Source organism: Siniperca chuatsi, linkage group LG4 (assembly GCF_020085105.1).
Source record: "Siniperca chuatsi isolate FFG_IHB_CAS linkage group LG4, ASM2008510v1, whole genome shotgun sequence".
In the NCBI taxonomy this organism is placed as follows: Eukaryota; Metazoa; Chordata; class Actinopteri; order Centrarchiformes; family Sinipercidae; genus Siniperca; species Siniperca chuatsi.
The window spans coordinates 21,039,605-21,054,862 of NC_058045.1; the positions used below are offsets into that span (position 1 = coordinate 21,039,605).

At 38.7% G+C, this 15,258-nt stretch overlaps 1 protein-coding gene across 1 annotated transcript in view; it reads right to left on the reverse strand.

The window, feature by feature from the left end:
* Positions 1-7,563: 7,563 nt before the first annotated feature.
* The window catches only part of cdh13 (cadherin 13, H-cadherin (heart)), a 344,376-nt gene continuing 336,681 nt past the window's right edge, over positions 7,564-15,258 (reverse strand). The window contains exon 15 of the mRNA XM_044193744.1: positions 7,564-10,277. Coding sequence (XP_044049679.1) covers positions 10,270-10,277 — 8 coding nt within the window. The 3' untranslated portion in view covers positions 7,564-10,269. The remainder of the gene's footprint in view (positions 10,278-15,258) is intronic.

Here is a 15,258-nt window from a genome sequence, read left to right on the forward strand (position 1 = left end):
AAAGAGTATTAAAAAAAGTTAAAGTCATGAATAAATGAAATGGACTTTTTTGATTGGAGGTTTTTTCATTCAAGTGAAATTGGGATTTATTGTGGCACTAAAGATATGCTGCATGAACCAGAAATAAAAATGATTATAACTACAAAATTATCCCAGCTGGTGTCAGCATACATCAGTGAACACACACTCTTTTAACCTGTCTGGATGAAAATCATTTTGTTGTCTCTATGTCCAGCACCTGTCAACTAAAGAATAGAAAAACAGCTGCTTCACTCTCACTCTTTAATTCTTTTTTTTCACTCGCTCACTCTCTTATGTATTCACATCCCCCCGTTCATGTTTACTCCTTGAAGAAATAAATCAGAGGGTTTGAGAGGTTAAAGACGAGGCCCAAATGTATCATTTGGTGAGTCATTCACAGCCAATATATTTTTTACGCTTGCAACACTCTTTAATGGGTCCTGTAGATCTGTCACTCTTCTCAGTGGAGCAGAGCATTGTTATCAACATACTGTATATACTTGCAGCTACAAACCTTTTAAGGTTGTGAAGCTTACCTCTGCATTCACTATTGCACCGGAAAACACAACTTCCACTGATCCAGCTGTTGTCCCGTGGTAATATTTCCACCTTCAACCAAGATAACAAGAAGAAACAATGAAAGGTCTTGAGTTGAGCTTTCATCACTCTCCTGGACAAGCCCAGGATGCTTCACCAGGAAAGGACAAAATGGACATCAAGACCGATGCACCTTTCATAGGAGACATAATCCATGCTGCTTGCTTCCCTGTCCTGGCCGGATCTCACTACTGTATATGGGGCACTACATAATAGCTTTGGCTGGGACTCACTTAATTTCCTAAACTCAGATTAATGTATTGAAACAGACTGGCATAATCTTTTGCGTGTGAAAGGCCCCATGTGTGCCTTCACAGATTTTGCCAGGCTAGGCTACACTCTTGGGGCTCTTCCCAGCTGGCATTTATTCCCTGTGTGATTGCTTAATGGTGCACTACCTACCTGTAACCACTGTCTTAGCTGCTCCCTCTTAATAGTTGCACAGAGGAACAACTTCTTCTTCTTGTTAAAGGTGGGGTTTGCGGGGGGTATATTTTAATCCAATACAATGTCTGTGACATTCAGCTTATTTTCTAATTTGTCAAGATATGCTCTTGTTTTAATGTTAGCTATCGCTGGCTCTGAGAAACCGTCTTATGCTCTCTGTTAGCTTCGCAGCAACAACTGTAGGGTCAGTTTGCTGACCCACAACCTAGCTAACGTTAGTTACATTACTTGCTGTGTCGTTGTTCACTCTATATCATGGTATTTGTCATGGTATTCGATTTCTCCTGAATCGCATACTCCACCTTTAAGTGTGTGACTTAAACGTCCACTGAAGCTTTTGCTCCACCGAAGAGATGAAAAATTACAGCATACGACTGTAACGTTTGTCAAATTAATACATGAAACAAACATAAATGCCATATTTACATCATGTTTTCTACATGTTTTTCTGCTGTTTGAGGTTTGACTGGTGCTTAATTACATCATCTCATTGCGCCCTCTTTCTCTGCAATAATTTAATGCCACAATGACAACAACATAAACAAAAATCATCAAGCCTGGAGAAGCATAGTGGAACACTTAAGGTAAGTTTTTTGTCAGTATGTTAATTCAGTTTTTTTTTTTAATTGCATAAATAAAGGTGATGTTACGACAAACAATCCATCACTGTGATCAGGATCAGATTTGCCGGGTGCTTGAAAGCATTATGGAGCGCTTTGGTTTTAAGGCATTTGGTGGGAACAATCATACAGATATCAAGTAGGCTAAACTCCATCAGATAGGCCACAAGCTAGTCCACTGTCATGCTCTCACCTAGAGAAATGTTCCTAGACGATCTCCAGCTCATTAATGGTTATATTGATAACATTTTTATGTAGACGAATATTTAAAAAAAGCAAAAAAACATCCACAGAGCTTTTAGAAAGGTGCGGAATAATCATTTAAAAAATGTTGACGGGTCCGAAATGAATGTTTTGTTTATCTCTGTGCGCAATGTCTGATGTTTGGTTCCTGCTTCTAACAAGCCTTGTGAGCCAATACTATAATGACATTGGTATCATGTGGTATAGTTGCCAGTTAATGTGGAAGAAACGGACACTGATGTTAGCACATAGCTATCTTAGCTTAATCATCCGAACAACAATGACCTGGGGCCAGTACAAGTTTATGCAGGGCAACTTGATTGACAATTCACTGGTCCGTCTGGGCCGGTGGCGGACTGGTCCGCTTATGAAAAGACAGTTGCTCTTCTTTAAGAACGGAGTGGGCGTGGGATCCCAGTATATTACCAATGTGTCATGTTGAAGGTAAATTAAAGAACTACTCTAAATCCGCTCATTATACTGTTTAGACCCAAAACGTGATTGTTATTGAGGGTGTCTTCTCATATAGCAGTCTAACGTTAGCCCTATTATGAGATACTTTTCTAAGGTTCTTGTGGCTAGCTAGCCATGTAACCAGTTGTGTTGAGCTCAAAAGCTATGGTACTCACGTTAATATAAAATACTTGATAATGATCAGTCGCCCTTTCTCCCTGTAGCCATTGCTGCTGTGTGGCTCTCAACAGTTTTTTTTATAATCCGCTATAAGATTTGTTTTCAACAAGAAAACACTTCGACTAATGTTAGATCAGGGCTCCAGACTAACCTTTTTTTTTACTAGGAGAACTGTAGCCCCTAACTGAAAATTTTAGGGGCAAAGCAGAAAATTTAGGGGCGCACACCTAAAATCAACTTGCAATGCAAATTTTCACATTTTTCCTATTTTATTACTGATAAATACAGAAATACAGAAACTACAATGTGCTGTTTTATTTTAGTTCACAGTCACATTTTAAATGAATGGTGCTTAACAAATGCACATTCAGAAATGTAAACAAAGTATTATTACTGTCATTACAGTGCAAAAACCAGAGCAAAACAAATACATTAAATGTAAACATGAGGTAAGTGGTCACTGGTCAGTGGTCATCCTTGTGTCTACTATTTCACATTCTTTAGTTGAAACATCCGTGTCACCATTGATCATGAATGAGAGGTATGTGGCATCCTTAATCTTCTCATGGGTCTTCTGTTTGAGTGAATCTGCAATAGCCTCAATGAACTGCGCACATGCTGTGTCGTTACTGTATGTAGGATTAACTTTTACGGCGTTCTTTTTCAACAATTCAATGTGACCCTTGAATTCGGTGAATGGTAGTTCCTGTTCACTACCATTTCAGCTTTATCAGATGACTGGAGGGTAGCTTCCTTCCTGTGAAATGCTACTGCAAATGACAACGCTGTTTCATTTGTGTATCTGTTTCGGCATATTTTATGTTTTCAGCTGCTGTTGTGCTTCATTAAGGGGTTGTGTTTAAACTGTGCAGTGCCAGTTGCCTCAGCGAACTTGGTTTTCCCTGCATGTTGTGGACCGCATCTAGTGCAGTAGATACGTTCATGGTGTTGGTGTTTTTCCTAAATCGAAGCCATGTAAACTCCCTCAGCCATTCCTGTCGGAAACAGTGTGTTCTGAGAAGTAGATGGAAAAAATGTGTCAATGGTTCATTGACTTTTACGGACGATGAGCGTGACGCCATGAAAGCGAGACACACAAGTGTAAATGACGTTACCCATGCAGTTGACTTATCACTCATGGACCCTCGCCCTCTCACACACATTGGCCAACTCTGGCAGAGTCGCTCCTTCTTTTTTCAATATGAAATTAAAAAAAGTCATTAAAGGTTGCGAGTAGTTGTGAAAAACTCGCACTGTCTCAAAAAATGGTTGCAAAATGTGCAGTCTGGAGCCCTGTAGGTCAACACTACACTAACACTAACACTAGCTAACGTCAACTTTACTGCAGCTGTCTGTCTAATGTCGAGTGCTGTGGGTTTTAATAGCATCCCTACAATGTACTGTACTGTACTCTTTGATTGGATTAAAATGTAAATATTTACCTAATGTCTTATAGTGTAAGGATGATTGAAATGTCATTTTACGGTTAAGTGTTGCACTATAGGGCCCCTGTAATTATTAAATGATGTGAGAAAAAGGGTTACCTAAAGCTAGCTAGCCATATCAGAGATTACCATAGATAACGTTACATGAAACACCACTGCACAAAGTAACCTAAATCTATGGCTAATGTATAGCTATATGTTGCAAAATAAATTCATTACTCTATCACGAAAGATTCATCACTTGATATGACTGAGTCTGAGTCTCACTCCACTCGACCATGAAATATGCAGGTTGTGTAACAAACTGGCAACCACTGGAATGGAATGGAAGGGGGGAGGGGGAGTGTGTCATCTAGTGGCTGGATGTTATCAATGTTATCAATAGCACCTTTAACAGTCTAAATCCCATGGAACCCAGATTTTATTGTCACTGAATGATGTACTACTACATCAGGGGGGAGAAGCAGCAGCCTCACTCTTCAGATAATCATCATGTGCTGGGCAAAAATGGTCTACTGAGGTGTTCTGGTGGCCTTGTAGTTAAGATGTATACCATATACTGTGATCACAATGTGCCTGGTTTGCTTCCAGACGGGGACCTTTGTTGGATGTCATCCCAACCTCTCTCGTCCTTAATTTCCTGTCACCTCTCTACTGTCTACATTGAAAGAAAGGCATATAATGGCCCAAATGGCTCCTTCTTGAATCTCATGTTAGCCTTCTGTCTGTGATGTTACTAGAACAGGTACACTGGCTTACTCCCTCTCCAGCTGGAATAGACTGGCTGATACAAGGAGTGGGAGACTTGTCATCCGGTGATTAAAGGCCACAAAGAACCTCTGACTCCTTACCTTTACAGGTTCTTTCGGACACAACTAACCATGGGTCACGGCTATGTAAGGCAGCAAGACAGTGGTGGAGACTGTACATTGTATCTGGGCTACTTACTCTTTCTGCTGCGCCTTCCGTTGCAAGACCTGCGCCCCCTCCCTTCAATGCTCCAAAGCGTGTTTCTGATGGTTCCCAATGCTCTGTTGACGGAACCTTGTAAACTCTAAACCAGATCTCTGTTAGTAAGATGTTAGTCAAAGCTCTGCATTCATTAGCTTTGACGTTAACTATGAAAATGAAAACATTCTTTGCCTATCAAGGCCATCAACGGTACCTGCTTATTTGTTTCAACCACCTCAGAGAGGACTCATCCTTCATTCCTAACAACATCAATTTCTTTTTGCTCTTGTGTTACGCATGGTGTCCCTCAAGTCCATGGACCCAGGCAGAGCCCTCTAACCTTGATACCCTGTCACCCCATGGTCACTGAAGATTAATAGATGCAGAGGTGAATTTTGACAGCCTACTGTAAACCAACAACCAACAACCAACGAGCTTGGTAGCTCGCACTGACTTTCACATATTCATTTCAGGGTAGTGTAGTATATTCATATTTTTAGCATATGTGGATAAAACATCCTTTCAAAGCCCATTTGTCGTCTTTGTTTTATTATCTTCTTTTTTAGAGGGGCAATAGAATTAAGTGTAGTTCGCAGTGAGCCTACATCGCTATCAACTAGATGGTCAATTTGGGAGGGGCTGCAATTTGCATAGGAGTTCTCTGTTATATTGAGACATACCATTGAATTAAATGCAGATGGGATCGCTTCCTTGAATCTAGCCACAGCAATATCAAATAGACATCTAGAGTAAGAGTTTTGCTTAATGGCGTGTAGTCCAGTAATAGCAGTTCAAAAGTTATTAAATAATGGTCCGATAAAGACGGATTCTGTGGAAAGACTATTAAATGTTCAATTTCAATGCCATATACGAGAACAAGGTCGAGGGTGTGGTTAAAACAGTGAGTGGCTTCGTGTACACTCTGACAAAAGCCAATCAAATCTAATAATGTGATAAACGCAGTGCTAAGACATTTTCAATGTCCACATGAACATTGAAATCACCAACAATAATTACTTTCTCAGTTTTAAGGACTAAACTTGATAAAAACTCTGAGAATTCAGATAAAAATTCAGAATAAGTACCCTATAACAGATAGAATTGGCTGTCATGTTTTCTAGGTCGGGTGTAAAACACTAAGAACAAGGCTTTTGAATGAGTTATAATTTAGTTTAGGTTTAGGGTTTATTAATTGGCTTGAGTCGAAGATGGCTGCAACTCCACCTCCTCGGCCGGTGCCTCGAGGAATATGAGTATTAATATGACTGATATTATATAATTTAGGCTAACATATTCTTCATGACCCAGCCAGGTTTCAGTAAGACAAAATAAGTCAATATGATACTCTGATATCAAATCGTTCACTAGTACAGCTTTAGATGACAGAGATCTGATGTTTAAGAGTCCACATTTAATTCTCCTATTTTGTTGTGCTATTTCTGCATTTTTGTTTAGGTTTTTATGTATAACTCCTCTTCTGTTAACTTTTGGTTTTATTAATTTAAGTGGTCAGGGGGCATACACCATCACTAAGGAGTTTTGGGCAACTGCTCTGGAAGTGCAGAGAAGCGTGTAGGACTGCAACTCTGCCTCCTGGTCTCAACTCTGAGTTGTCATGGTTTAGACTTTTAGAATCAGTATTGATATTTTATTAGTAGTTATTAGTCCCGACTCAAGAGTGTTCACTGTTTATAAATTGATCTACAATAAGTATTCATTTAAAAAAATAACCCAGTTGCTGAAGTCACACCATGCTGACTGAACCTATAAGCAATACAGAAAAGCTTTTGCTTTTCTAAATATTTATTGTCAGGAAGGTCTTTCACAGTGACAAATCATCTCCTACACAGAGATGAGTTGTGTCCGGGAGCAACAGTGGTTTGTTTGAAACAAAAGGAAGAGGGAATAGGGAAAAAAACTGTTTAATCAACAAAATATATTTTTTTGGCCACTTGGGGGCAGTGGAATTAAAGTAGCAAACACAACATTGACATTTTATCACCTTATAAAGTTGATGGGGCAAAATTGTTGCAAACAGTTGCCTATTTACACATCCAGCAGAGATGGAGCAACATTAGCATTGTGTTTCTGGCCACCTGATGAATGTAAGTGTAATATTTACTCTTCTTTTAGCTCTGTTTTGGTCTCTACCGACACCTGAGAGAAATATCTGGCTCTTTAGCTGCTAAATGCTCCACTATGTTCACCAGCTAGTCACTAACTTTGTCTGTCTGCTGTTTGGTGCTGGAGAGGTAGCTAACAATGGGTTTTTAGCGTTTTTAAGAATGGTGTGAGTGAACCACAATAGTAAAATTACTTTAAAACTGAAACAATGAGCTTAAAGAGGGTGTAAGGATAGATAGTGTCGTATGCTGTACATATTGTAAAGCCCCTTGAGGCATATTTGTGATATTGGGCTATGTAAATAAAATTGACTTGACTTGAAAGACGCTAAATGCTCTGTAGAGCTCAGGGGAACTGCAGTTGGGTGATAAATCTCTGTGCGCTTGTGCGCATTTCACATTGTGCATGGTCATTTCATCCATTTTTAATATAAAAATATTGATTAGATCAGCTTTAAGAAAAGAAAATTCAGCATCACCAACTGAAAATGGAAAACACAGATGACATTGTTTAATTGTTAAATAATCATAGGCAATGCAGTACAAGAACATTACAACCAATAAAGTTACATGTATGTTACATCTAATCATTGGCTGATCAATCAAAACAAATCAATCTGGTTACCAGCCTCCAGATGTTGTTGTGTTTTTGAATGGAGGTTAAGAAATGTATATCTGTTATGTTTATGACTGTTTAAAGGAATAGTTCGACATTTTGGGAAATACGCTTATTCGCTTCTTTGCTGAGTGTTAGATGAGAAGATTGATATCACTTAAGTGAAGTATAAAGCTACAGCCAGGAGACGGTTAGCTAAATTTAGCACAAAGACTACAAACATGGAGAAACACCTAGTTTGGCTCTGTCTAAGGATAAAAGAAAATTTGCCTACCAGCTCCTCTAAGCTCACTAATTAACACAGTTTTACAGGGGGTTATGTGCCAGACTGTTTCTGGGCTGCAGGGTGCAATAACTTACTCGAATCTTGTTGTCATCATGACTTTCGAGCTTTAAGCAAGCGGTTGCCATTGTAAACACAACATCATCCATGCTGCTGAGGTTGCTGCTGCATTCAGAGTTTATTATTGTTGAACTTTTTCAATTTGCTGCTGAGGCTCGCTGTGTGCCCATGGCCACCACAGAAACCACAGAGAGGGAAATGATACAGGAGCTGATTTTACTGTATCTGAGTTCCCTGAATTACACGCATCTTCATCAGTAGACGACAGCCAGATTGATGATTGAATCGATTGGAGCAACATCAGCGTCAAAGTATGATTATCCGGTCTGTGACAATAAACAATTTATGAGACTAGTTAGCAAAACATGCTATAATAATTGTGTCATATTTAACAGACAAATCTGAGAGTTGTATCTATCTTCTCATCTAACTTGTGGCAAGAAAGCAAGTAAGCGTATTTTCCAAAATGTCAAACTAGTCCTTTAAGTGTGACTGACTCAGAAGCAGAAATGCAATGTAAATGACATATACACATGCTAACACTTGCAGTAAATGTGTGCACAACTCCTTTCACTAGAGATCAAATGGTTTTTCAGTGAACACACAATTTGCAAAACAGCACTGTGGGAATTTTCAGTAACGGCTTTATTAAATTAGTGCAAAAGACAGACATAACTCATTCAAAATGTCATCTTTTTCTTTAAGGTGGTCTTCCACACAAACCCACACACGCTATGTTCTTTTGATGAGTGCAAGAGAAAAAAGCGAAACTATCCACCAAAACCACAGCCTTTGTCTTACACATTCTTGTGACTTGTAATGACAGATGGAGAGAGAACAGGAGAAGAATTGACTTGAGACAAAATCGAACCTAAACACATGGCAGTCAAAATATGACTCCTGATTCTGCAATTAATCACAGATTTCAAAATAATAATAAAAAAAGATGTTACAATAAAATATTCAACACATCAATAGCATTAGAAATAGTGCCTAAAATTCACAGAAAAAAGGTTTCCTCTTTTTTATTTACTCACTGTGTGGGTGACCAAAGAACTTGCAATCAAAGTACATAAGTTAATCAATACTGTATATTTATACAATGGTAAAAAATAAAATATTTATATAATAGTACTTTTTTAAAGGTTTATACCGTTACTATAAAGATATACTGTTTTCCACTCCATGACAACTAATGCAATAAAAACAGAAGCAAATCGAAGAAAGGACTCCATAGAGTTTCTGACTTTGAAGGCTTATGGCTACCACCTTGTCCTAAAAGACCACAACCACTGCAGACAAAGAAACAGGCTTTGTTCTCTCCGCTTAAAGAGGGAAACAAGATCAAACACAGTCTGTGACAAGAAAAGAAAGGAACACATCAAAAAGTCAATGTTCTTCTCCAACCAGGACAGTAGCTCAGCCTTCGCAGTGTTCTCTGGCCCACCGAGGACAGAGAGAGGTCGATAGAGACAGGGAAAAAGAGGCAGATAGATAGTGGGATGATGTTTATGCATGGGGAGTGTGAAGGAAGGAAGGATGGAGTAGAAGGGAAAAGAAAACAGAGGAATAGAGGAGGCTATGAGAGGAAAAGGAGGGAAGGAGGAGAAAAAGAAAGCTGGGGAGGGTGCAAGAGGTTTCAGGTGAAATGAGGGAAAAGACCAGAGGTTTAAGGTGAGGTCCAATATGAAATTGATTTATAGCTTTTGTTTTGTTACAATATCAATATACATGTTGTTTCAAGTATCTCCTACGGATGTGGCATGTTGCCATGAACGCTGCTAACACCCAACGTTTGTCTGCCAGTGTAATGGTGCGGTGCCAAAATGGAATACATTGAAAACTGTAAAAAAGAAACGGAATAATCGATGGTGGAGGAAGTGTAGAGGGGAGTGGAAAGATGGAGAAAAACGTCAAAGAGAATCAGAGTCAGGAAAACTTGAGGACATGAGATGAGAGAAGACTGAAGAGGGGCAGATGCAACAAGGAAACAAAAGGTGAAGAGAAGAGGATAAGTGTGAAATAAAAAACAAATGCTGAGTGGTGTTATACAGCACTGGTGCCGGTGGGGATTGTGTCATGTATTTTCTTGTTTGATTTGTTGTGGTGAGAAGACTTCTTCTCGCTTCTTTTCTGTCTTCTTCTTCTCTCCTAAGCCTGGGTTGCGTGGGGGGGATAAGTCGTTGCTTTTCAGTGTTGCAAAAAGGACTACGGGAGGTTTCAGCAGAATCTACAGGCCTGGTGGGAGAGGAGATGAAAGGAGAGGAGAAAACAGTAAAGGAAGGGAAGGAGGAGAGGGAACAAGAATGTGTGGGAAAGAAGAAAGAAAGAAAGGAGAAAAGATAGGAGATACTGTAAAGTCAAGGTTATCACTGAACCAGATCAATTGCAATCAATTACACAGGACAGGTGATGGTATCACATCATTAAAGATTCAGTGAGGACAGAACAGAGAAGTTATAATTGTTCACTCTCTAGAAACTAAGTCACTGGCTTTAATGTGAAAGTCCACCCTGAAACTGTGTCAGCGCGTACCTTCCTCAACATCCTGGACGGCTTAATCAATATGGCTGAACACAAGCAACTCTCTCCAAACTTTGAGCGCACAGAAGTGCACCAAGCTTTTGAATTATCATGCCATCAAGAGACACTTTCTGGAGTGGCTACAGTGAAGATTAATGGGCTAATGACGTGTACTTGTAGAATATTTAACTTTTTACCTCAGAATTAATTCAGTTTATAACGTACCGAGGACAGCTGGCAAGGCTCAACAAATTAGCCTGGACTGAACTCCCCACTTATTTCTGAGAGGAGAATCTGTTTCAATTCAAACATAATCTTTTACAAGGAACCTATGAACCTCAAAGCATCACAAAGCATGCATTCATTTGGACTGATGCTGTGTTTTCCCTGGTGATAGAGGTTTAAATGAAAAAGCGTAGGGTAGGGTATGTTCTCTGGTAATGTGACAGTTTGTCTCATCACTCTGGGAGAATTGCTTACAATGAGCTGGTTCGCAATTTCATACAACAAACACACTCACAGTCACATAAATACACGCAGTAGGCACATGTACACACACACACACACACACACACACACACACACACTGCAAGATGAAATGTGAGTTTATTGATTGCCTCTCTGCCAGCCATCTCCTCCAACTCTGCTCCCTATTTCTGACATGTTTGGAGATGGCTGAGCATTTGACAGAAACCCTCCTCACTATTGCTCGCCATTTTGCTCATTTTCTCCCCTCCTTTTCTATCCTTGTCTCCTTTTTTATCTGTTTTCTGATATGACTGGATTGGATAGGCTTTACAATGTCCTTAAACTCCACTTTAGGACAAAATAGGAGTCAAGCAGACAAACAAAATTGAAAAATATTTAAATGGTTACACAGGTAGGTCCAGCTGTTCACTGCAAGTTCAGGAAAAGGTCACTTTGCTTCTACTAAATTCAAATTGTGCTGCAGATATGAGCACTTCATTAGATTTACTACATACTTCACAAGTACACTCTGGAGAGCAAGAGGCAAATCCAAGTCACTCATACTGTTGAGACCTTTTGCTCCTCTGTCGAACATAGTGCACAGATTCTCTACAATTAAATTTTTCTATTGAGCATTACATGAACAAAAAGTAACAACAAAATTCTTAGCTCCCAGTTTTTATACTACTCTCACCACTGGTAAATTTGCATAGACTGCAGTGATACAGTATGTTGTTTGGTAATAAGCTGCTAATTGATGCATGTTGAATGGTTGTAAGGTACTGTACTGTGTTTTTTGAGTTGAACATGCTCTATGTAGCAGATTTAGTAAATGGTTGCATCAGCTCTTTGTAAATTCAAACTTAGCCTAAATTAAAAAGGGCTGCATATCACTACATACCACTATAACTACCAGGTGTAACTGTGTATGTACGTGCGAAGCTTACTTAATAAACTGACAACATTAGCTTGCTAATTACCCTTTTTGAGTGGAGTAAAAGTGGTAATGTGAAAACTGCTGACATCTGACCAAACACTTGATAAAATGCAGTTTAATAATGATGTAAAGTATGAAGGTTTTAAATTACAATTCACAAAAATAACACAATATAACTCAAATAACAAAACCTCATGCCAATAATGTGATGATCAAATAACATCAGTTAGCTTAGCATAATATTTCCCGCTAGCTCTGAAACACACTTATTTCTCCATATATATCAGTATATGAATAAAACAAAGTAATACCTACATTTATAAGTGCTCGTAGCTAAGTTTAATATATTGTTTGCCCCCATAAAACTGTCACTTTTGGAGGTTATGTAACAGCTTCTTATGCTGCAGTGCTACAGATGTTTCATAGCAACCAATTTATACATTGCTAAAGTCTTTACTAGCTCAGACATTTCTGACATTTTAATGGTGCAAACTGATTCAGTAAATCACTGGTTTAAAACTAGGTGGCATTTAAGAACTTAGAAAGGGCTTAATGTAGTTATCAAACTTAGTAATGGATTGATGAATAACCGATTAATCTGTTCAAATTTCAATAAGCTTGTTATTTTTTTAGCACTGCATATTACAATGTGCCATGGGATTGTACAAAATCTGTGACTATGCATATGTTAGATATGTACACATTTCAGTAGCCTTTAGAGGATAAAAGTTGCAAGACAGTAATATGTGCAATTTTAAGAAAGTGAGATCTTACAGCCTCACTACCGCAGTATACGCTTCTGATGACTGTAGACTGTAAGTACAACTCCTCAGTACACAGATGCAGTGGTTACTGCGAGGAATGGATCAGGTGTACCATAAGCATTCTGCTTTACTTAACAGGCTTACCTTTAAGCCTTGCCTTTTACTGCTAATCTAGCAAAATGCATGCAGCAAAATGTGGTGTAAAACAAACAATTTGGAGGTGGCAATTTGTCATAGCTAGTGTTTGTTTCTAAAAGGTTTACTGTTGCCTTATGCTTCCTGCGTTTCTATTGTGAGCGCATGAGTGGGTTGCACTGTTGCTCTCACTGTTGTGGTCACAGCTTTTATGTGCTTTGTTTAGTAAGTTGGCAGTCAGTATCAGTCAGACAAACTCATCATGTGTTTCGACAGCTGACATGCCACTATGTCTTTTTTCGGTCTTTATCCCCCCCCACCTCTGCCTCTATCTTTTTCTCCACATCTCTCAATGAGATTAGTGCGAGGTCTTGAGGAATGTGAACTATAATTTTCCCAGACATTCTGAAATGAATTGGACTGTACACTTCAAAAAATTCTGATGCAATCGAAGCATGCCTGAATGCGGGTGAATATCTAATAGGGTGGAGGGTATGGAACGGGTGGGGTCAATTGATTTTTCTTTCTCTATTGTTTTTCTTCCAATGCCCCCCTTTCATAAGATTCAAGGCCTAAATGTTTCCCCCAAAAAAGGAAATAAAAATCAAGAAACACTCGGAGGCACTGGAGACTCAGATATTGGTTTTTGCAAATCTAATGAGACTCTGGCAACAATGTTTCACCTCACAGGAAGAAGTGGATATAAAAGAGGCAATTCTCCCCCTCTGGTTAAAAAGTCAAGGCCCTGACATGAAAATACATTGCCGAATCAATTCACCTCAGCACTCTCACAGACACAGGCTATGAACTCATAGGTCAGGAACAGATGAAAGAGAGAATTAGGTAAGACGAAGAGGAAGCGAGAAAGAGAGGGATGAACAGAATACATTCACTATACCTGAGAATGGCTGGGTTATGAATGAGTCACTTTATGCTACAGCTTGCAGAATTAGCTTCAGTACCACGCTGCACTCCTATAGAGACTCACAGAGGGAAGTTTTAATGAATGAGAGAAAGAATGATTCCTGCTACATTACATACATTACATATTCTTCTCGATGTGCATTGGTTGCTGTGGTTGTTGATGTGTATAAAACATGGGTGCACACATACTTTTGAATGTAAGGTATGAGTGTGACATTTATCACACCCAGCAGAATGTTCTCACATCTGTCTACTTCTTAGAAAAAGTCTCGTACATACAGTATAAACAACCCAAAGTTCCTATATATATATATATATATATATATATAAAACAACCTCCTCTGTCACTCTCCAGTTCTACCACTACATGAAAAACTAGCTAGCTGTGCCAGAAAATGAACCTATTTCCATTTCACAACACCAGACAGAAAGGAATACATTTGGACCTGTTTTTGCAGTGTGTATGAATGGCCTAATCACAGCGATTCACTGATGTTGACTTACCGTCTCCACTTATTGTAAGTCTCTCTAGGTAAAAGCATCAGCTTAATGTATAAAATGTAAATTTAACAAGCTGCAGGAAGCGAGATAGAATCAAACGGGACACTGGAGGGAACAGTAACCGTTTTCTTAACCCTTTCTAATTGCTGAGAGTAGAGGAGGGTGACAGTTGATTAGCCCAGGTATCTCACAGCTGCACGACAAAAACAGCAGCATTGCAGCATGAAGACGAATCATTATAGAGGAAGACAGAGAATCTGTCAGGGTAACACTAACTGTAATAAAGGTTAATAAGCCTTACCAACCCAGAATGTAATGATGAATGAGTTAACTATACAAAAAAATCATTTTAAAAAATGACAAGAATTTGTAAGTGAATAGGCAACCTGTGATGATTGTATGAGATTCTTAAGTAAATAATTTTTTTTTCCATTGGATCATACATTACATAATTTTTTATTGTTGTGTGTGTGTTTTTTTGCCAAATAATGTTCTTGATAACTCACAAATAAAGCTTAAAAACCTCCCAAATTACATATCAGTGTTAGATCAATAAAATCAACAATTTTGGTCGCATAAATTACAGGTCCCTATAGTAAACAGTATACATATACAGAAATCAGAAATTGACTTTGAATATCAGCTGAATCATCAATGACAATACAGACTTAATTTTTTACTTCAGGGTAAATGTACATTAATGATTATTGGCTTCTTTATTGAAACACTGTGAGTTTGTTTGGTGTGCTGTAAACAGATAGACATTTTCTGTCCCCAGAATTGTGGGACTTGTAGTGTTGAACTGCACTTGCTGTTACCACCAGTAACCGCTGACATCGCCAAAGTAGTAGAACTTGTAGTAGAACTTATTCACAGTGGATATTTTGACATAAAACGGCACAAAAAGCACATTAATGATGGTGACATTCCATTTAAGTGTCCCAGTAAAAATAAGAGTGAGACACAA